This window comes from Mytilus edulis, chromosome 2, assembly GCF_963676685.1.
Source record: "Mytilus edulis chromosome 2, xbMytEdul2.2, whole genome shotgun sequence".
Classification (NCBI taxonomy): Eukaryota; Metazoa; Mollusca; class Bivalvia; order Mytilida; family Mytilidae; genus Mytilus; species Mytilus edulis.
In genome coordinates this window covers 79,546,866-79,570,357 of record NC_092345.1, presented here as the reverse complement: position 1 = coordinate 79,570,357, position 23,492 = coordinate 79,546,866, and the positions used below count along the sequence as shown (strand labels likewise).

Genomic DNA, 23,492 nt, shown 5'->3' with positions numbered 1-23,492 from the left:
CCCCTATCCCCGTGATTACCGGCGGGAAATGGACTATTTACTTTTGAGAATACCATTGTATTATCATGATTATAGTAGTATACATACTATTTCCAGGTACAAACTAATCAGGGTCTAATCAAGCTAATTCTAAAAAAGGCATGCAAGTCATAATAAAGGGGAAAAGGGGGAGGGGGACTGCTTGAAGGGGATAAAAAGGGGGGGGGGTGGTATCCAATTTGTTCCCCTAGAACACCTCCTGGATATGCCACTGCTACATTTAACAGACTAACAGAGCAAATTTAATAAAAACATAAATGCAACATTTCAACTTAGTCGAAAATGTAAAAAAAAAATAATCTGCAGAATAACGGATCACATTAGCGAAAATGTGCCGATCATGAAGAACGAAAATAACCCATTAGGCCCCTCATTAAACTCGTTGAGACCTCTGACAAAACAAGATAAAATTTTAACAAATTTTTCGCTAACAGTAATGAGCATTCCTGCCCTCATTGAACTGTTGATCACCAAAAAAGTTCAATCGGGAACATCTGGGACATGATATTTATATATATGAATGTAACAAAGATATGACCCCATGAAAAATTGTCTATATGACAAAATTTTGAAATTAGATACTGTTAAGGTTTATGTACCCTTCTGTAGCCATTTTTGTACGAATTTTAAAAAAAACTAAAGATATAATAAATAATAGAGATAGGCCATTTAGTACATGTTCCAAGGGGAAGGCTTCACCAGAAAGCTGTGAGGGTGTAAAAGGGAAAGGATTAAAAGTATATGCACAACATAAATTTACACATAAATTGCTGCATCAACGAATCAAACAAATGATATTATTATCCAAAATATAAAATGATTATAACCTCCCTTTCATTAAACAAAAGTTCATAACAAGCGATCTATAAAATATTGTCTCAATATATGACCTAGGATAGCCATCCTTTAAAATTACATTTCATGAAATTTCATATTATACATCTATCAAATATTGTTTGTATATGGACACAAATTTGATAGAGAAATGCTCTTTTTGATAATTATTTCAAAGATAAGGCCACACCAATTTAATTTCTTGTTCTACGGATTTTTGGACTCCAAAATTTGGGGCGAGCGAGCGATTTGAAAATTTTAATAAAAAAATATTTCATTTGCAAATTTTTGAGGCGAAGCTTGAAAAGTAAAGGCAAGCGATAATAATTTTTTTTTGTAAACATAAAATACAGTAAAATGTAGTAGGTTTTGATAATATTAAAACTTGATTTATCACTTGTACTTTGACATTTCTTTAATTTCTGAAGTATTTTTTCCCTGTTCACCAAGAAATAATTAAATCTGGTCTATGTATGTGTGACTGACAATGAGACAATTCTCCATCCAAGTCATAATCAGTTTGGGGGCAACCCCTTAATGTTATAAATATTCCTTTTACATGTTTTATGAGGGATCAATATAAGTTATAATATATTTGTTTGTACAAAAGGGCTCATATTTTCTCAAAGCACAATATATCTATCTGGTATTAAATGGTCAAAACATGTCCAAGAATTTTGTAATATTCCTGGACTTTAACCATGTTAAATTAACACATTTACTTTAACAGTTTAATATTATTCAAAATAAGTCATGTTAGTGGACCCCTCTTTTAGAAAAGGTTGTTTAAAATATGATGTAACTCTTCTCTTTTTTAGTACAACATTCTATAAAGCATGAAGTTTTCAAAGGTTTTGTATTGAAGAACTATACAAATCCTTGGTATTTCTATTTTCTTTTCTACATCAGTAAAATGACCCCTTGTCTGAGGGAGGGTTGTTCTCAACCTGATAATAACAAACACAGGTCAAAGTACGGCCTTTTTCACAGGGCTGTAAAGGACCCCAAAATTATTAGCGTACACAATTCGAACAGGAAAACCAACGATCTAATTTATATATCCATACGGGAAAATACCAATGAACAACATCAACAAACGATAACTGCTGAACGACAGGCCCCTGAATCAATCAGGACAGGTGCATAAACATGCAGCGGCTATGGATAGTTTTGTTTCGCCAGCATACAATATAATTGCAGTTGAAGGCAAATCCTTCAGAAGTTCTTTGTACTTTATCCTAACAACGAACATTTTTTGATAGGGAATATAAGTAAGGGGGAAAAAAAACAATTTTTTGTTCTTTACAGGTATTTCCGCTGTTATAAATTTATATCGGAGCACTCCCAATGCTGAAACAAATATTCTCACAGATATTTACACAGTGAAGTGGGGTGCTTATATGTTTAAAATCGTTATATACAGGTTATACTGTGATTTTAAAAACAAATGTTGATATCTTTTTATAATATTTACAAAAAAAAAACGGTGCGGGAAATGGACTTGATTATATTGTCTTGTGGGGACATTATATTTCATAGGACAGTATTTTTGTAAAATCGACCACTGTGTGAAAATTAATTTAAAACAAAGGCCAACAATGGACAAACACATTGTTTTTTATTGTATCTGACAATTTTTTTGGCACCTTGACTGAGTCAAAAGCAAGACTTAGGTATGTTGTGTCCAGTGATGTCAACGTTAGTGTCGTCAACTTTGTTAAAATTTGTGATTAGGTCTAAGGTGAACCATTAATCAGGTTAATGGTAAAACAATGATATTCAATGGTGTTGCCATAGCTTCCAATGAGGCAACTGCCTGACCTAATTTTCATGGATTTACAGTTCACTCAAGTATGAGCCATTCATTTGAGTCAGACATTTGTTTAAGACCCTCAGTATAAAGTTACTAGACTTGGTAGATCTTAAAACTTGAATATCATCAAGTTTTAGAGGAGATGGTACATATAAATATGTGAGTTATTTTTTATTTGATCTGGAACCGTCTTTAATTGATTACTGAGAATAAAACTTTTAACGAGCAGTTTTACTGAAATGTATTGGTTATTTTTCAGAAACTGTACATGCTGTAAGCAACGTGTCTTCTATATTTGGTCTATTAGATATATATAAAGTATACATTTCTAACTGACAGGTTAACATCAGACTTGGACCTCATTCATTTTCAAGGTTTTTATGTTGTATGTTTCTCAAATATTATTAGCAATAGGTCAACACTTTGTTTGGTGTCCGAATAGAATGAAGGTGTACATGTACATGTCTGCAGGGGTTAAAAAATTAGCCCAGGACTTATTGGTAGCAGGATTTACTAGTCCTGTTGATAGAACTGCTAGCCCAGAAAATCAAACCTGATAGACCAGACTTCCAACAAATGTTTGATTCAGCTTGGTATTTTCTTCTGATTCAAATTTCAATCCTGTAAGACTTAGTCACAAAGGCAATCATTGTTAAAATGTTGGCATCATCACAATGTCTGAATAAATGAATAATTGACATTGAAACGTAAATTGTTAAATTGACAGTCCACATACGAAATGTCAAAAATAAGTGAACTAAAATCTGCCTTAAACTCTTTATTAATACAGTATCACGCTGTCAGAACAGTACTTTCTTTTTTTTGCAAAAAGCATTTTTCCTATTACCGGATGTTGACTTGTCAATGGTAAAACACGGACCAAAGATGGACACAAAACTTCGTGTACGCTGTCAAAGTTGTCTATTCAGTTTATGTAGTTCTTTCCACATTATTCTTCTTGAAAATACTTGAAATGAAAGTTTAGATAAAGGTATCTATGATAATGTTCGCGTTTTTGAAGAATTCGGATGCAAAATTAAATCTCGCACCTGCGCTCATGCTCACATGTGTATCAGTTTCAACAATGTGGTTCCGTCGAATTTTCATTTCTCTCTCTTTTTTTTTTAAAGACTAAATCATTCGTACAAGTAACAGTTCACACCAACCAATGCATCATACCCTGAGTAACGTTAATTTAAAGTCTCAGCTTGAGTAATGAAGTGGAGTAATGTACAAAACGCAGTACGGATAAATCGATAATGAGTAGTACAGGAATTGCAATCAATTCATGATACCGGTCCACCCAGAGTCATTTGTTCTTTTTTTGAAAACATTCAAAATCAGTTTGAATTCTTGGAATCCCGGATGACGTTATTGAATTTGATTGGCTAAGATAGAATAGAGATGAAGGAATTTTCCATTTTTTATTTTGGAAACGCCAAGAATTTTTTGTTACTAGTCCATCTGGCATATTTGGTTAGAAATTTTGATTGCCTGAGGTGCAAATGCTCTAGTCCCGGGCGTCGGGCTAGTGGATTTCTTAACCCCTGGTCTGTCTCACAAAATAGTATGAAATATTTACTACATGCATATCATCATATGGCATTTCACACTATATTAATTTGCATAATACTTTTTAGAATTTTTAAAACAATCAATATGCAATGATACAATTTTTAAAACAATCAATATGCAATGATACGATAGCCAGTACAATTTTTGTTCTTGAACACAATTTCTGAAATGGACACTGTTTCTGTTAGCACTAACAAAAAAAAAAGGAATGAACTCTTGTTATGATTATTAGATTGGGAAAATTCAAATGAAAATCTACAAATACATTTATCTTTATTCCTAATTTAAGGGCCCATACTTAGATGTATATAATTTTATTTAAAACCATTTCTTGTCATTTTATAATTAAGAATGAATAGCAGCCATTAAAAACCCTAAATTTTGTTAGTTATTTTAAAATAAATTGTGCACTTGTAAGTAATAACAAGCATGTTTACATGCAGTTAGTAAAGCCAGCTGTGGAAATTATCAGATTAAAACCTACTGTTTTATTGCCCTATTGAAGAGGGTCAGTAGAATTCACTAAAATAAACCTCTTACAATCAACATGATGTACACATACTTCGAAAGTACTTTCAAGTGGGGGTAAAGAAGTGTTGAAATATTGTGACATTATGTTGATGGAAAACACCATTGATGTGGAATAAATTAAAAAAGATTGTTACAAACTGATACAGCTAACAATGATACTAACTCATTTTTTATATATTACTCTGTGACAACATACCTTCGGATAGAAACAGAGATTTATTTCTTATGAGAAAAAGTAGAGCTTACAATTAATATGAAAATTAAATTTGCTACCTGTATTTCATGTTGGATTATTTTTGCTTTGACATTTGACATTGTGTATTCTCAGAATGAGGACATCCCTGTTGGAGCAGCATCCCTGGCTTTTGTTTTTGATATCACTGGATCCATGTATGATGATCTGGTACAAGTTATTGAGGGAGCAGAGAAAATAATGGCAATGACATTGGCTAGAACCATCAACCCATTGTATAACTATATACTGGTACCCTTCCATGATCCGGGTGAGTAATTGATTTAGTCATCAGGACAAGGATATGAAAATCATGTTTGTTTTCATATATTTTCTCAACCATTATTTTAATCATCATATGCTGTACCTGGGGATGAATCAGTCAAGGTCAAGATGCAAGCGCCTTAAGTATTGATCATTGAATTTGACAGATTAGTGCTTCACAACTTCACCATGTTAACATGGAAAATGGAAACAAATAATTTAGGTTTATGAAAAATATTTGTATTTCTTTTTTATGAGGATAGATTGTAAATCATTTTTTTGGAGGGGATAACTGAGATCATTCATGCTGAGGAAAAAGAAAAAAAATATGCTTTAAATGTTCCATTCTTGTTTTATTGATATTTTATAGAGTTGAACATTGTGCTGTAACAACTTCTAAGGTTTAGTAATACCTGGGTTAATTATCTCCCCTTGAATTGAACTTATCTTCAAAGTTCTTTAGTCAATACCCATATTGATTTTTCAATTTACATGTTAAAATGTTAAATTTGCTGACCTTTATTTGAATTATTCCCCCTATTCAATTCCAATGGCAGTGCAAATGCTACTAATGTCAGAAAACAAAAATCTTTTGTAAATCATTGAATAGGTAGTTGCATATATTATCTAACATGTCTAATAAAATATGTTATTGGTTTGGTTGGATGAATTATAACTGTAACCATACAAATAACTAGTATCAATTTAAAATTGTTGATGGAGGCAAATCCAATAAATAGGCTTAATGGCAAATATGAAAACTTGGTAAAAAATTCAAAAATAAGAACAAGTTTTCCAAATATTGCCATGGTAAGATCCTAGTCTGACATGTCTCATGTAAAGAAGCTACAGAGTTCACACAAAGATAACTTACTTATGCAAAATTATGATCATACTCATTTTGAAACATACTTTTGGAAGAAATGGTACATTTTTTTGTAACTAAAAAAAGAATAGACAGAAACTGCTATTCTAATGCTTCTATGCTTTGATCATGTTGATATAATTATAAATGGCAGTGATCAACTAAAGGATACACTTTAGTTATTGTGTTTAGGATCATTCACCGTATAATCTCCTCTTTTAGGTATATTTCTTGTTACTAACAATTAATTATAAAATTAGGAATATTATAAGTTATTGATACTTCATCATGTCAGTTTGAAAAGTAGAGTGTGTATGATCAAGGAGATATAGAAGGGCCAAGACTCAAGAATGTATACAATTAAAGGTCATGGTACAGTTCAATGATGAGAAATACTATATCATAACATAAACTAGAACTTATATTAACCAACTGTATCCAACTACAACCACTGAACTACAGGTTCTTGGCCTTAGGACGTCACCACAGTTCAATTGTTCTGGTCAATGCTCTTAAAGCAAATGACCATGATATTAAGTTTGTTGGAAACAGAAATTCACTTGACCAAATTTTGTAATTTAAAATAATTCTGTTCAACCATTATGGACACAAAATCATTTCATCATGTTCAGGTTTTCATTTCTCTCAAATACCAATGAAAATAATGTTTCACCTATCCCAAATTTCCTTATTATGATTTATATATTATATGTTTTTCTAAAACATTATCAAAAACTAATTTGTGGTCCATTATGATGACATTTTTAAAGCTAAACTCATAAATCTGTACTGTTTTTTTTTTTACAGCTATAAAAATTTTTTGTATGACATCTCCTTACTGAGGAATCATTACTTGTATACAAATATTGAAATTACATGTGTGTAATTTTCCAATTTAGCCATGTGGTTTTTAAAAGCAGAAATTGATATTAATATTTTTATACTTGATTTCTCTTATTCTATTCTAGAAACTGCAGACATTTCTGTATTAAAAAAAAATCATTCAAATACCTTCAGTGGAATTTTATTATACCCCACGCAACAAAGTTGGGGAGGGTATAATGTTTTTGACCCGTCCGTCCGTCCGTCCGTCCGTCCGTCCGTCTGTCAGTCCTGTTTCTTGTCATCGCAACTCCTCTCAAACCACACAACAGAATTTCACGAAACCTTTTCAGATAATAAGGACATACTATGTAGTTGTGCATATCGACGGGAAATTGCGATTCAATTTGTTTTCTAGGAGTTACTCCCCTTTGAACTTATTTACTTTAATGTACTACTGCAACAGTTTGTCATCGCAACTCCTCTCAAACCACACAACAGAATTTTACGAAACCTTTTCAGATAATAAGGACATACTATGTAGTTGTGCATATCGACGGGAAATTGCGATTCAATTTTTTTTCTAGGAGTAACGCCCCTTTGAACTTATTTACTTTAATGTACTTCTGCAACAGTTCGTCATCACAACTCCTCTCAAACCACACAACAGAATTTCACGAAATCTTTTTATATGAAAAGGACATATTATGTAGTTGTGCATATCGACAGGAAATTACGATTCAATTTTATTTCTAGGAGTTACGCCCCTTTGAACTTATTTCCTTCAATGTACTACTGCTACAGTTTGTCATCGCAACTCCTCTGAAACTACATAACAGAATTTCATGAAACCTTTTCAGATGATAAGGACATACTATGTAGATGTGCATATCGTCAGGAAATCACGATTCAATTTTTTTTCTAGGAGTTACACCTCTTTGAACTTATTTGATTTAAGGTACTACTTCAACAGTTTGTCATCTCAACTCCTCTGAAACCACACAACAGAATTTCATGAAACTTTGTAGATGATAAGGACATACTACGTAGATGTGCATATCAACAGGAAATTAAGATTCAATTTTTTTTCTAGGAGTTCTCCTCTGAAAACACACAACAGAATTTCATGAAATTTTGTAGATAATAAGAACATACTATGTAGATGTGTATATTGACAGGAAATTATTATTCAGTATTTTTTCTTATACAATTTTTTTTTTCTTATACTTATCTAATTTCTCCAATGACAATGTGGGGACGTGGGGTATGTGAGCATGCTCACTAAGGTTCTTTAATTAAAACTGTGTTTTATGCTTTATGATAGGGCAATTTTCAGTAGGAAACACTTTTGACCATAGACTGACCTAGAATCATTATTTGTCATAAGAAATTTAGGCAGTTGAAGTCTTATTCTTATTTCTAAGTATGCTGCAGGAAAGATTTTACTCATCTGGATGAAATTCAAGTATAGATTTGTTTATATTTGTTAGAATTTATATTTCTGGTGGGACATGTTGAAGAAAAGTTTGCTATTTTGGAGGTATTTCTTGGTCAACCCTTAACCAATGTAATTCACAATAAAATTTGAATCTTAAAAATAATCATGAGTTCATGCACAGTATGTGAAAATGAACAGTTTGGAAGGTCATTTTCTAAAAACTGAGAAAGAATGTTTAGGGTCATCTGACCCATAATCTTATTTAATGGTTTATTGGTCACAACAGTTTTCAAGATATAGATCTGTTTCTCAGATATTATGAGCAGATATTATGAGCAAACAGTAAACTATACCAGAAATATAAAATGATTTAGGCATTAAAAATTATATGTCTTTAATTAATTAATTACATACATTGACATAATTTAAGTTATATCACTATAAATTAGAAGGTAATCTTTATTTACTTTTAAAACAAACTTAATCAATCATCATTTTTTAGATATTGGTCCAGTTATAGTTACGAGAGATCCAGATGAATTCATTCTAGAATTGCAAGATTTATATGTACATGGTGGAGGTGATTGCCCAGAGATGAGTATTGGGGCCATTAAGGAAGCTTTAGATACTGCTCTTCCTAATTCATTCATCTATGTGTTTACTGATGCACGCTCCAAAGATCATGTACTAACAGAAGATGTATTGTCACTGATACAACAGAAACAAAGCCAGGTTTGAACAAGAACATAATTATGAAACTGTATTTTTACTGAAAATTAACAACTTCATATTTTGGAGAGTGTTGAATTTTAATTAAAAAATTCCAGTGTGAATTAATAAACGTTTTGATCTGTTGTAAAGTTTTCTAAATATCTGGTCTAAGAACAAAAATGACTTACCCTATGTAAAGTATAAAAACAACTGTTGAATGTTTTTAGAAGGACCAAGATGTTTGGGCACTTTTCTGCCTTTTAGTAATGAACAAAACCTTTATTGATAATAAGCAATAAAAAGCTCTGGCATGACAAAAGTGAATTAATTTAGAAGAGAAAATCAACAAAAGCATGTAAAAAGCATAACAAAAATAAAAAAATCATGAGCCAAATGAACAAATTCGGTAATGTAATTTTTCTTATCTGAGACTGTTAAAGCAATTTGGTTCTAAACAGCATTTTGTTAAAATTTAATACTTACAGGTACACATTATTCAGTTCAATCTTTTATAATGGGACATGCAACGTTACTTAACATGTATTGGCCTTGAAATTATTTCAAAGTATATGGACAGGAGAAGTATAAATACATGTATATAAAACTTCATATTTTTACTGATGTTTTTGTTTCTAGCTATGCTAGAGTGGGGTGCTCATTTTCGCCACATCTTTCCATGTTTTCTACAGTTTATGTTCAGGTCTAAATGTTTTTGAAGTATACTGATATTTCTATATGAAGATAACTTCAAATGCAAAATATACTTAAGCTTGAAAACCGGTTTGTTTTAAGAAAATCATCTGAAAAGTTAGATTAAAGGGTGTTTGAAATTTCCGGATGTTTTGTCAATGGGGGACACATATTCGCCGTTTTTACACATCTATTTAAAACCAAATAACCGCAGCTTTTAACAATTTTTATCAAATCAATTGCATTATAGATGAATAGCAGACATTTCAAAGGTATAAAGAATTCAAAATTAGGGCATTCAGTCAAATATTTACTTAGAAATTCTTCTTTGAAATCGTGTTTTTTATTCAGGAAATTGTCCGAAAATCGTTGTCCGTTTTTCTGTCATTTTCGGTAGGAGCCGCAATTTTGTCTCAGTTTAAAAAAATATTATATTTGTTATAAAAATATAATTTATGGGTACATTTCTTCCATTTTAGCCATCCTTTAAAGTTTTTACACCTCAAAATCCTTAAACGGCGAAATTGTGTCCCCGGCGAAAATGAGCACCCCACTCTACATGTTTATTCAGTATGGTCTTAATTTTTTCAGATTGTATTTGTTATGACTGGAGATTGTGGCAATCATTCCTCTGATGGGTTTCTGGCTTACGAGAAGATTGCATCGACCAGTTCTGGACAAGTCTTTTTACTGAAAAAGGATCAGGTCAATCAGGTAAAAATTATTAGAAATGATGAAAAAACAAATGTTATAGATTTTAGTGATAACAAATTTATATGTGCTCACATGTAAATGGACATCTCAGATTTAAATGAACATAATATTTTCATTACTTATTACTTTGAAACCATCTGGAAAAACATGGTCAAAACTTTTTCTGAATTTTTTCCCATAAAAGATAATGACACTGGAATGATGACTATACTTCCAGGAATATCAGTAATCTACCCAGATGTTTTAGTGTCATGGTACCAAGACACTATGATTATTTTCCATGATTCTATAATGATTTATGTGATGCTATAAAAACTAATTTCAAGATGCTATATTTTCTTGTCTCCTTAGATATAGGAAGATGCGGTATGAGTGCCAAAGAGACAACTCTGCATCCAAGTTAAAATTCATAAAAGTAAATACGTGGTTACAAAATTGTTGTAATTTTCCTATCATCAGAAGTTATAGATTGAATGTGAGTTTCAAAATGGTTGAGTGAGTTGGTCCTGCAGTTTCCAATATTTGCCACTTTAAGATTCACATCTTCAAATGCCTGTTCCATATAAGAGAAAACTCCTCATAAGTAAATCAATTGCAACAGGTAGAAAACATTGTTTTCAATATTTTAAGAATGCTGATATTTTTTGTTTTACAGGTACTTGATTTTGTTACGCTGACAGTCCAAGCTCAGAAAGTAAACCTGATGTCAGTGGATTCTCCAAAGAAAGATGTCAATACATACTTTATTCCTGTGGATAATACACTAAAGGAGCTGACGGTGTCTGTCAGTGGTGTGGCACCAGATATAAAACTCTGGGCTCCTAATCAAGGTAAGGGGTGTCACACCAGATATAAAACTCTGGGCTCCTAATCAAGGTAAGGGGTGTCACACCAGATATAAAACTCTGGGCTCCTAATCAAGGTAAGGGGTGTCACACCAGATATAAAACTCTGGGCTCCTTATCAAGGTAAGGGGTGTCACACCAGATATAAAACTCTGGGCCCCTAATCAAGGTAAGGGGTGTCAAACCAGGTATAATACTCTGGGCTCTTAATCAAGGTAAGGGATATCACATAAGATATAAAACTCTGGGCCCCTTATTATGGTAAGGGGTATCACATAAGATATACTACTCTGGGCTCCTAATCAAGGTAAGGGGTATCACATAATATATAAAACTCTGGTCTCCTAATCAAGGTAAGGGGTGTCACACCAGATATAAAACTCTGGGCTCCTAATCAAGGTAAGGGGTGTCACATAAAATATAAAACTCTGGGCTCCTAATCAAGGTAAGGGGTGTCACATAACATATAAAACTCTGGGCTCCTAATCAAGGTAAGGGATGTCACAACTCTCTTCTCTGAAACTACTGGGCCAATGGAAACCAATTGGTAACATTCATCATTGTGGTATTTAGTTAAAAAAATATGTCTGATGAACCTGCCTTCCAACCAACGTGGTCAACATGGGTGAAAATAGACCATTGGGGGTAAATCACAATGTTCAGGTATAATCTTGAAAACTGTTAAAAAAAAGAGAAAATCGTTCACCATGTTGAGACCTACCTAATGTTTATAAATTTTAAAACTGTCTGATGACTTCAAACAGGAGTTATTGCCCTCAAAATTATAATAGAAAGAGAGAAACTTTATATTATTAAAGTGATCAGCAAGACAAGATCTACGATTGAATGATGATTGAAATTGTTAGTCAACACTGTATTGAAGTAATTGACCTTTAATTACGATTTTTGGGTGTTTTTAGTCTATTATCTTGTAAACTATAATGCATAAATAGAAATCTAAAAAAAAATAAAAAAAATAGTAAGCAGGATAAGATCTACAAATATGTCAATATGGCTGAAATTGTCAGTTAACCCTTAAAACTGTTATCCCCCTTTGATGAGGATTTTTACTGTAAATGCCCAGATAATTACAAAGGGGGATCACTCCGAATTGATTATATTTTTCTTCAAATAATGAATTTCTCAAGCTGATTATGCATATTTGACAAAAAACGGCAATTAGCAAGGAATTAATACAGAAGAACTTATTTAAAAATGCCAAGAGCGGAGGGGAGACCTAATTATAAAAGTTGATCAGCTGATTTAGTGCATCAAGAAATTGATTCATGATTGTCAAAGTAACCTTAATACCAATTTGGTCTTTCTGTTTAAACAAACATTTCTATTCAAGAAAGAGAAGATTTGTGTGTGTACTTTGGAGTGAAGGTGAGAGACATGGGCTCTTTAGAGTTTTATTTACTATAATTATCATAGCTATTGACAGTTGGTTATAACTTAATCTACTTTGACAAAGGTCTGTGTTAAATGTAGGATTGAGATTTCTTATTAACATATTAATTTACCAGCTTTTACACTTCAGAAAACGAGTATTCTGAACATGATGGTTTGAGAAATTTATTGGATTTGAAAAAGGTGAAAATCCAGAATATAAGAGACCCAATACCAGGAAAATGGAAGTTGCAGGTATCCAGCAATAGTTCTCATACAGTCAGAGTTCGTGGACTGAGCTCTTCAAACTTCTTTCCTAGTTTTTCTCGAAGCACTTCTCATGACACCTCTTCAACAACATTAAGGCCTCTCAAAGGTAAATATTAGAATAAGAAGATGTGGTATGGTTGCCAAATGAGACAAATCTCCACCATTGACCAAATGACATAGAAGTTAGTAATTATAGATCACCATAAGACCTTTACCAATGAGCAAAAACTATACTGCATATCAAATTATAAAAATCCAGACATGACAAATGTAAAACAATTCAAATGAGAAAAATAATAGCCTAATTTATGTGCAAGTCTGGAAATCTTAGTTGGCTAAATGAAGACTCTGCGTCTGTGGATTTATTATTATTCATGGAATACATGTACCACTTTTTGTAGATTTAATGGGTATAGTGAACCCTAAATTGAATAACTAAAAAAGTACACAATATCTATAGGCTTGTATGCAGAGTTTGGCAAAAGCTTAAAATCAGTTACCCACAAAATAAACGATTTTCTCTCAAACCACAATAATTGGTACCAAGGATTTGTATAGTGACACTATACAAATCCTTGTTGGTACCGAAGAAAATAAATGAATCCGCAGTATGCTAAATCCTCAGATTAAATGTAGTAAAGATAGTCTAGATAACATAAAAATCTAGCAAACACAATTACACACACTTATTTTGCTTCTATTCAACCTACATTGTATTTCATATACTGTACTGATGGTGCTAGTGAAATTGAATTACAAGTTTATTGTCATTGGCAGTGAAAATCCTCTTTTAAAAATAGAACTTTCATACTGAAACATAACATTTAAGAAGGATAAATCTATTTCTAGGAATAGAATCCAGCACTATAGTGAACACAACAGACATAGATCCACCTGCAGGCCTATATAGGATGGAGTTTATCGATCTTCAGGGGGAGGTGTTAGCAGAATATCCATTGATAAGAAATCCGTTAAAGGACAATATATACACTGTTTCTCCATTAATTCCTCCATATACATTCTTTTATATTAAGGTTTGTTGGTTATAATTAAACACAAACATTGAAAAAAAATATATTTGAATGTTAATGAGGGGAGTGACATTGGGCTGCTGGTTTCCCGAATCCTGCTTTTAATGCCCCACCTATGATAGTAGAGGGGCATTATGTTTTCTGGTCTGTGCCTCCGTCCATTTGTTTGTCTGTTCGTCCATCCGTCTATCCGTTAGTCCGTCTGTCCTGCTTCAGGTTAAAGTTTTTGGTAAAGGTAGTTTTTGATGAAGTTGAAGTCACATCAACTTGAAACTTAGTACACATGTTCCCCATGATACAATCTTTCTAATTTTAATGCCAAATTCAAATTTGACCTCAATTTCACGGTCCACCCAACATAGAAAATGAAAGTGCGAATTCAGGTTAAGGCTTTGGGTTCCCCGTGATACGATCTTTCTAATTTTAATACCAAATTCAAGTTTTGACCCCAATTTCACGGTCCACTGACCATAGAAAATGATAGTGCAAATTCAGGTTAAAGTTTTGGCTAAAGTTTTTGGTCAAGTTAGTTTTTGATGAAGTTGAAGTCACATCAACTTGAAACTTAGTACACATGTTCCCTAAGATATAATCTTTCTAATTTTAATGTCAAATTAAAGTTTTGACCCCAATTTCACAGTCTACTGAACATGGAAAATGATAGTGCGAGTGGGGCATCCGTGTACTATGGACACATTCTTGTTTGTAATCGTTTCCCAATTTGATCTTTTGTATGCCACCACTGGTGGCATAAAGTTTTACCCTTGTTCATCTGTACATACCTAAGCACCAAAATTGGTTTCTATTCCCTTACTTTAGTTTGCTTCTACCAAATATTATAAAACCTATCCACAATGCTTATTACCACAAAACACAGATTAACCTTGAATTTTGATGGTGTTTTTATGCCCCACCTACGATAGAGGGGTATTATGTTTTCTGGTCTGTGCGTCTGTTCGTCCCTCCGTTCGTTCGTTCGTCCGTCCGTTCGTTCGTTCGTCCGTCTGTCCCGCTTCAGGTTAAAGTTTTTGGTCGAGGTAGTTTTTGATGAAGTTGAAGCCCAATCGACTTCAAACTTGGTACACATGTTCCCTATGATATGATCTTTCTAATTTTAATGCCAAATTAGAGATTTTACCCCAATTTCACGGTCCACTGAACATAGAAAATGATAGTGCGAGTGGGGCATTCGTGTACTGAGGACACAATCTTGTTTTTACTGTTCTAGAGTCGTGCCTCTTTACAAATGGACAAATTTCTGAATTTTTCGTTTACGCTCTCTAACTTTAGTTTGTTTCCACCAAATGTTATGAATTTTATCCACAATGTTTATTACCACAAAACACAGATTAACCTTGAATTTCGGTGGTGTTTTTTTTTACTGTTCTAGCGTTGTGCCTCTTTACAACATTAGGATTGAATTTGTTAAAAAATCAAAAACTTCATGGATGTTATGGTACTAGAACGGAAGATCAAGACATATCAGGGCAATTATACCATATCTTTTTATTTTAGTATAGGATCTGAATTCTTGTTAATGTCTTAAATAAAGATGCTTTACATTCTGAAGTTTCTGTCTGACATATGTATTGTGTTCATGGCATTATTTTTATGATCCAATAACCACTTTCAAAACTGTATAGGTATTACCGTGCCTCTCCTACAATAGTAGGGGGCATAATATTTTTTCATTTGTGCATCTGTCTTTCATCTGTCTATTAGTCAGCTGGTTCTTTGATCCTGTATTGATTTTAAACTTAAGGTTAAAATAGTGTGGATTCATTTATTTTCATTGGTACATATTTTCATGGATATTTGATTTCGTTGTTTTACCAATTTCTTCGTATAACCTTATAGAAAAATTTTCAATTTGTTGAACATTTCAATTCCTGGTTTATCTGCACCAACGAAATCCACGAAAAATGGTACCCAACGAATAATAATTAATCTACAGTAGAGCAAACAGGGCGTGGTTTTGTATGAAACATTTCCCTATTATCACAAATTCTTAAAAAGGTCAAATTTCACAGTATAAATGTATCTGTTAAATGTTGTTAATCATATGCATTGCCTGACCGTAGTAATTAAACGTGTTATAGGTGACTGGTGTAGATGATGAAGGGAACACCTTACAGAGACTAACACCAACTGCCATCAGTGCCAGAGAGGCCACTAGACCAGTGGTTCATATGTCTGACATGACCAGAGGTTACTATCAAGCTACAGCTTTCCTGACTTGTGAAGTTATCAGTGAAGTACCTTTCTTAGTTCAATGGTCACGAGGTGGGAAGTTACTTGGTAATTTACAGGAGCACAGGTACAACTTCTAAGTTTATATATATATATTAATATTGGGACGTATACAGCCACACATTCCTGGTAAGAAAGACTGACATGATGATAAAGCATGATTAAACAAACCCTACTTTATTACCCCCTCATTACAATGAAGATTAGTCCTCTGACAGCTGGAATTCACCTCTTCAGGTAAGCTAAAAATCATAGTTAAAGAGCTTATTTCTATCCTACAGTGAGGCTTCAAGTGTATGATTAATAAAACTGTATTTATGACATAATTTGTACCACAAAAGTATAATTGTCCCATACATTTCTAAAAAAACAACAAAATAAATAACATTGATTTGGGGGAAAAAATATATAGTTTGAGTGATTCATGTTTGATGTTAATACCACTTTCAACACTTTTGCTCTATTTTTTGGTTATGAGTGTTTTCAGGTGGAGGAAGGCAGAGAGAACCATGCATGACCTTTTGTAGGAATACTGACAATCCTAGTCCAATTAAGACTGAAGTCGAAGTACTACTTACACCACACTGCTTATCTAAAAATTATATTTTGTATGAATATAATCGTTGTTACAGAGGTTCCAGTAATGTTACTTTGGAGGTACCTAATGCTACAGAGAAGTCAGAAGGACTGTACTTGTGTAATGCTACAAATAAAGCAGGATGGAGAGCTACACAAACATTTTTAGATGTCAGTGGTTAGTATATCACAATTTTTTTGTGTATGAGGTTTCTTTCTAACAACATTTCTCAAAGTTATGGATTTCTATCTGAACTGAAATGAGGCTTGCTATTTAAGTATGATTGGTTATCATTTTTGATGCACTTAAATGTCATAACAAATTTGTGATATTTTATTGTCTGTTCAACTGTCCTTCTGTTTAAGTGTATGAATACAGGCTCAGAATAAGCGAAGGGTCTATTTCTAGTATTGATAAAGCTTATATCTTTGTGCTAAAACTACTCCACACTATACTTCAATAGTCAGTTAGTGGTTATGATATAACCATTATAAAATAATTTTCTTGATCTTTAATATTAGATGTAGCCTAGATGAAATTTTTGAGCAAATCAAATCAATTTGGTTTTTCCAATTATGACTGAATTTTAATGCCTAAGAGATTTTCAATTTTGGACGGTTTTATCTCTTGATTGTTATTTTTTAACCTTAACTGTAATGTGGTATTATTTTGGATGCTCACTTAAGAAACTCTCCCCAAAATTGTTGCTACAGTGTGCAAAAATAAGTTGGTTAAAAAACAGAAAAGAAGTGCAAGAAGAATTCATGAGAAAAGGACACAAACTGCACCATATATATAAAGGATAATTTTTGGATAAATACCTTAACTTTTGATTACAAAAATATTCAATAATATTGCACAATACAAAAGACCACATCAATCATTAAATTTTGACTCCTCTGAAAATTATATTTAACATCAGATCTTTGATCAATGTGCTCATAGCCACTGATAACCAATATTGCACCTAGGAACGCCACAGTACTATATATAGCAAGGAGGTTCATGCTACACCCATACATTACACCTAGGAATGCCACAGTACTATATATAGCTTGGAGGTTCATGCTACACCCATACATTACACCTAGGAATGCCACAGTACTATATATAGCTTGGAGGTTCATGCTACACCCATACATTACACCTAGGAATGCCACAGTACTATATATAGCTTGGAGGTTCATGCTACACCCATACATTACACCTAGGAATGCAACAGTACTATATATAGCTTGGAGGTTCATGCTACACCCATACATTACACCTAGGAATGCCACAGTACTATATATAGCTAGAAGGTTCATGCTACACACATACATTACACCTAGGAATGCCACAGTACTATATATAGCTAGAAGGTTCATGCTACACACAAACATTACACCTAGGAATGCCACAGTACTATATATAGCTTGGAGGTTCATGCTACACACATACATTACACCTAGGAATGCAACAGTACTATATATAGCTAGAAGGTTCATGCTACACACATACATTACACCTAGGAATGCCACAGTACTATATATATAGCTTGGAGGTTCATGCTACACCCATACATTACACCTAGGAATGCCACAGTACTATATATAGCTTGGAGGTTCATGCTACACCCATACATTACACCTAGGAATGCCACAGTACTATATATAGCTAGAAGGTTCATGCTACACACATACATTACACCTAGGAATGCCACAGTACTATATATAGCTAGAAGGTTCATGCTACACACATACATTACACCTAGAAATGCCACAGTACTATATATATAGCTTGGAGGTTCATGCTACACCCATACATTACACCTAGGAATGCCACAGTACTATATATAGCTAGGAGGTTCATGCTACACCCATACATTACACCTAGGAATGCCACAGTACTATATATAGCTAGGAGGTTCATGCTACACCCATACATTACACCTAGCAATGCCACAGTACTATATATAGCTAGGAGGTTCATGCTACACCCATGCATTACACCTAGGAATGCCACAGTACTATATATATAGCTAGGAGGTTCATGCTACACCCATACATTACACCTAGGAATGCCACAGTACTATATATAGCTAGAAGGTTCATGCTACACCCATACCTTACACCTAGGAATGCCACAGTACTATATATAGCTAGGAGGTTCATGCTACACCCATACATTACACCTAGGAATGCCACAGTACTATATATAGCTAGGAGGTTCATGCTACACCCATACATTACACTTAGGAATGCCACAGTACTATATATATAGCTAGGAGGTTCATGCTACACCCATACCTTACACCTAGGAATGCCACAGTACTATACATAGCTAGGAGGTTCATGCTACACCCATACATTACACTTAGGAATGCCACAGTACTATATATATAGCTAGGAGGTTCATGCTACACCCATACATTACATCTAGGATTGCCACAGTACTATACATAGCTAGGAGGTTCATGCTACACCCATACATAATAACTTTGATATATGCTTTAGTATTTGTTTTGATAGCCAAAAGAAAGCATTTAACCACCATAGAATGCCACAGTTGTATGAGTAAGTGGTACATAATAACAGTTTTAATCTATATTTTGGTCTCTTTTTTTTCAGAGCCACCACCCAGCATCACTCCACCTAAGAATGTCTCAGTAGTACCAGGAGAGAATGGTATGATTACATGTTCTGTGCATAGTACTGTGGAGTTTAATATATCATGGTACAAAGTTGGAAGAAACTCTAGGATCAAATCCAGTAAAAAGTTTAACATTCTTGACAATGGTTCACTCATAATAAGGTTATTATATTACTTGATAAGAGTTATCATATGTTCATTGTTGGAATTCTGTTACATGAATAAAAACCAGGTATTTAAAAAGATGATTATACTTAAACATGCTCTCATTCACTCACTTTAGTGCTCACTTCTAAAAAACTTCTCTTCGTTTCAGTCAAAAGGCAGCAGTTAAAAGTAGGTTATTTTTGTCTTGATATTATGTGTCTAGAATAAAGTAGAATTTACTTCTACAAGTGTTAATTTATGTAAAACATCACACATTCTTTCAGTCGCAGTTATTTCAGGCCAATGAATATTAACATACCACATACTTCTGTTATCCAGTGTTAGACATTTGTGAAATAAAAGAACATTTTGTCCTTTATTTAGGACCTTCCAAAGTTGAAATGCATACAACAAGTAACAAATCCAAGATGCTAGCCCCAATAAATGAGCAGTTAGATGCAAATTTTTTTATGCTTTTTTTTTATCAGACTGAACTTGATGAGAAGTTTGTGATATCAAGGTATTACTTCATGCATGATTGACATACCTATCTAGTACAAACACATGTATATATTTTTGTTGGTGGTATTTACAGGGATGTTAAGCCATCAGATGATGGAAAATATGTCTGTAGAGTAGGGAATGAAGGTGGATTTACAAAACAGAGTGTCTTTCTTAATGTACAAGGTAGGTATACATGTCAAATAGACTGATTTTAGGGCTTGTTTTAATCAAAATATAAACAGCTGGTTAAAGAACAGTATGCCAATTATAACATGCCAACAATAAATTAAATCTTGTTTGAATTGTTTTACATTTGTCATTCACAAGCCTTAAATAATTGACTATGTGGAATGGGTTGAAGGCCATACAGTGACCTATAAAGTTGAGAAAGGAAATGGGAATGTGTCAAAGCGACAACAACCCGACCATAGAGCAGACAACAGCCGAAGGCCACCAATGGGTCTTCAATGTAGCGAGAAACTCCCACACCCTTAGGCGTCCTTCAGCTGGCCCTTAAAAAATATATATACTAGTACAGTGATAATGGACGTCATACTAATCTCCGAATTATACACAAGAAACTAAAATTAAAAATCATACAAGACTAACAAAGGCCAGAGGCTCCTGACTTGGGACAGGCACAAAATTGCGGGGAGGTTAAATATGTTTATGAGATCTCAACCCTCCCTCTATACCTCTAGCCAATGTAGAAAAATAAATGCATAACAATAAGCACATTAAAATTCAGTTCAAGAGAAGTCCGAGTCTGATGTCAGAAGATGTAACAAAAAAAACCAAAAAAAAATGACAATAATACAAAAATAACAACAGACTTCTAGCAGTTAACTGACATGCCAGCTCCAGACCTCAATTAAACTGATTGAAAGATTATGTCTTCATCATATGAATATCAGGCACAATCAGTTCTTAACATCTATGTCATTGATCTATGGTGAAGAGTTGTCTCTGGCAATTCTTCCACATCTGATTTCTATATCTAACTATTGAACAGATGTCTGTATATGAGCATGTTAATGATAAACTGACATCCAAATAAAAAGAGGTCAATATTAAATAAACAGACATACAAATTCGATTATTTCAATAAGTAACAGATGCCCAACTATAAACTAGTTTACAATGAACATATGTCTAAGTATACACATGTTGATTATGAATAGATGCTGAAATATAAACTTGTGATCAACAAACAGATGCTCAAACATAAAAAGGTTAAATTATCAGCAGACATTCAAATATAAATATTTCAATAAGGATTGATTGATTATAGTTTCCTTAACATCCAATGGCAAATATTTCATACATGTTCAGTATAAGCACAAATTAATATTAAAAACAATAGGCTGGTCTATTAATAGTCTGAGTGATAAAAGTTTTGGAAATTTGGACGGCCACTGGAAAATGGGTATATTGGATAGGGACAGAAATTCTGCCTTGAAAAAGGCCACCTGCATATCCCTGAAAGATATGTTGCAAGGGTTCTTAACCAGGGATGATTCCAGGTGTTTTATAATGGGTCCCTTGAACTTCAAATTGGGAATTTTTATTCTAATTGGGAGTTTTTAAGATTAAATCTAAGACGAAATAACATTATTTTCCTGTAAAAACGGAAAATGTATATTATTAAGTTTAACCTGTACACTGATGTTCATGTAAGTTGTAACATTTGAATAATTCTGGATGGGCTACTGTTATTACTTGAATATTATTGAAAATGATACACTAGTCTATCATCTTAGCTATAGTTACCTAGACCTATTACAAAAACATATATGTCATATATTTCAGCTAACATAAATCACCGAAAAAAATCATTCATCGGGTATTTTTTCAACAACAGGTCATCTCTATAAATTGGCCTTGATTCAAATGGATTTCAAATTGAACTGGTCAATTGTTGAATTCAGAAAAGCAATTACAAAAGTTCATATACTAAATTGACAAGATATTTAAAGCATTGAACCAGTGTTCTTTAAAATTATTTGGATCATCTTCAAAACTTTTGAAATAGTTCCATAATGATGACATCATATTTTATGAATGGTCTATCATCAACATTATTTTCAAAAAACGCTCAAACTTTTGTCTTTTGAGGAAATAATTTCTTTTACAAAGCAAGTTTTCATCATATTATATAACCAGCTCTGCTGGGCGATCTGCATTTACGAGATCGGCGCCCATTACACTTTATCAATCAATGTTATATCAGAATTTGAATTTGCTCTCTGCCGAGGTCTGTTTTGACATCCATTTTTATCAACCTTCTGGGCGATCTGCTTTTACAAGATCGAATACTCCCATAACATATTAATCAATTGAATCCAGATGCTAAAATTGTTTGCCACATGTTGACATATATATAATTAAATTGTTGTTAATAAAATGCGATCGTAAACAGCATTCTTATCCGGATTTTAAAACGTTTTGACAACAAACTATGATAAATTATAGTTGCTTTAATCGGTGACAGAAACTTTTACGGAAATATCGATTTTTATTGTATTTTTCCGAATTGGGAATTCGTTTTCATGTACATTTTTGTGGGGCCGTTGGCCGATTTAAGGGCCGCTAGGCGGCCCTAAACTATATAGTGGAATCATCCCTGTTAACATGCAGAGTACATAGCATTCTCTTTACTTGAGGCATCTGATTTAACATCTGCATACTGACCAGAAATGGCTTTGTATTTATACATTTGGCACATCAAAAGTCACCATCTTTTATTGATCAGTCAATAATGAACAGACATTTGATATAAACAGACATCCAAATATAGGTCAATGATATACACACCAATTAAGATATAAACAGAGAAAAAAATCAGGCATCCAAAATTTAACTGATCTACAATTACATAAAATATATTAAAAAATAGCATTACAACATAAACTTTTTTAACAGTCCAATAGGTGAGTTTTCTGTCAAAACTTCTCATAAATTGTTGAATAAAGGCAAAGTATTTTGAAACAATCAATATTAATATACCAATGCAGTTATATATATATAAGATATATCAATGTTTTACAGTGCCACCTGAAGTAACTGTAGATCCAACAGAACAGGATTTCCAAGTTGGGAGAAAAGTATCATTCATGTGTGTTGCTAGTGGTAACCCTACTCCAAGTTACTATTGGTTACGAGATGGTGAACTTTTGATCCCTAACAACAGAATAAAGATATCAGGGAATGTATTATCTATTGAGAAATTGGTGAGAGATGATGAGGGTAGCTACCATTGTTTAGCTAGGAATGCAGCGGGAGAAAGTGTGGCCATAGCTCAACTTAATTATATTGGTATA

General features: G+C 33.1%; 1 protein-coding gene across 6 annotated transcripts in view; it reads left to right on the top strand.

The window, feature by feature from the left end:
- The window catches only part of LOC139513072 (hemicentin-1-like), a 103,021-nt gene continuing 79,529 nt past the window's right edge, over positions 1-23,492 (top strand). For 2 of the 6 annotated variants that reach the window (XR_011662382.1, XR_011662383.1), the window contains exons 1-11: positions 4,730-5,295; positions 8,916-9,145; positions 10,406-10,528; positions 11,184-11,358; positions 12,914-13,138; positions 13,882-14,066; positions 16,163-16,380; positions 16,946-17,067; positions 19,500-19,683; positions 20,264-20,355; positions 23,221-23,487. Coding sequence is in view for 4 of the 6 variants with exons in the window: in XM_071301216.1 (XP_071157317.1) it covers positions 5,046-5,295; positions 8,916-9,145; positions 10,406-10,528; positions 11,184-11,358; positions 12,914-13,138; positions 13,882-14,066; positions 16,163-16,380; positions 16,946-17,067; positions 19,500-19,683; positions 20,264-20,355; positions 23,221-23,487 (2,071 nt within the window). In the remaining 2 variants the exon portion in view is untranslated. Of the gene's footprint in view, positions 97-4,729; positions 5,296-8,915; positions 9,146-10,405; positions 10,529-11,183; positions 11,359-12,913; positions 13,139-13,881; positions 14,067-16,162; positions 16,381-16,945; positions 17,068-19,499; positions 19,684-20,263; positions 20,356-23,220; positions 23,488-23,492 lie in introns of those variants that run through there. The other 4 variants (XM_071301216.1, XM_071301215.1, XM_071301218.1 and 1 more) reach the window with 3 other exon arrangements.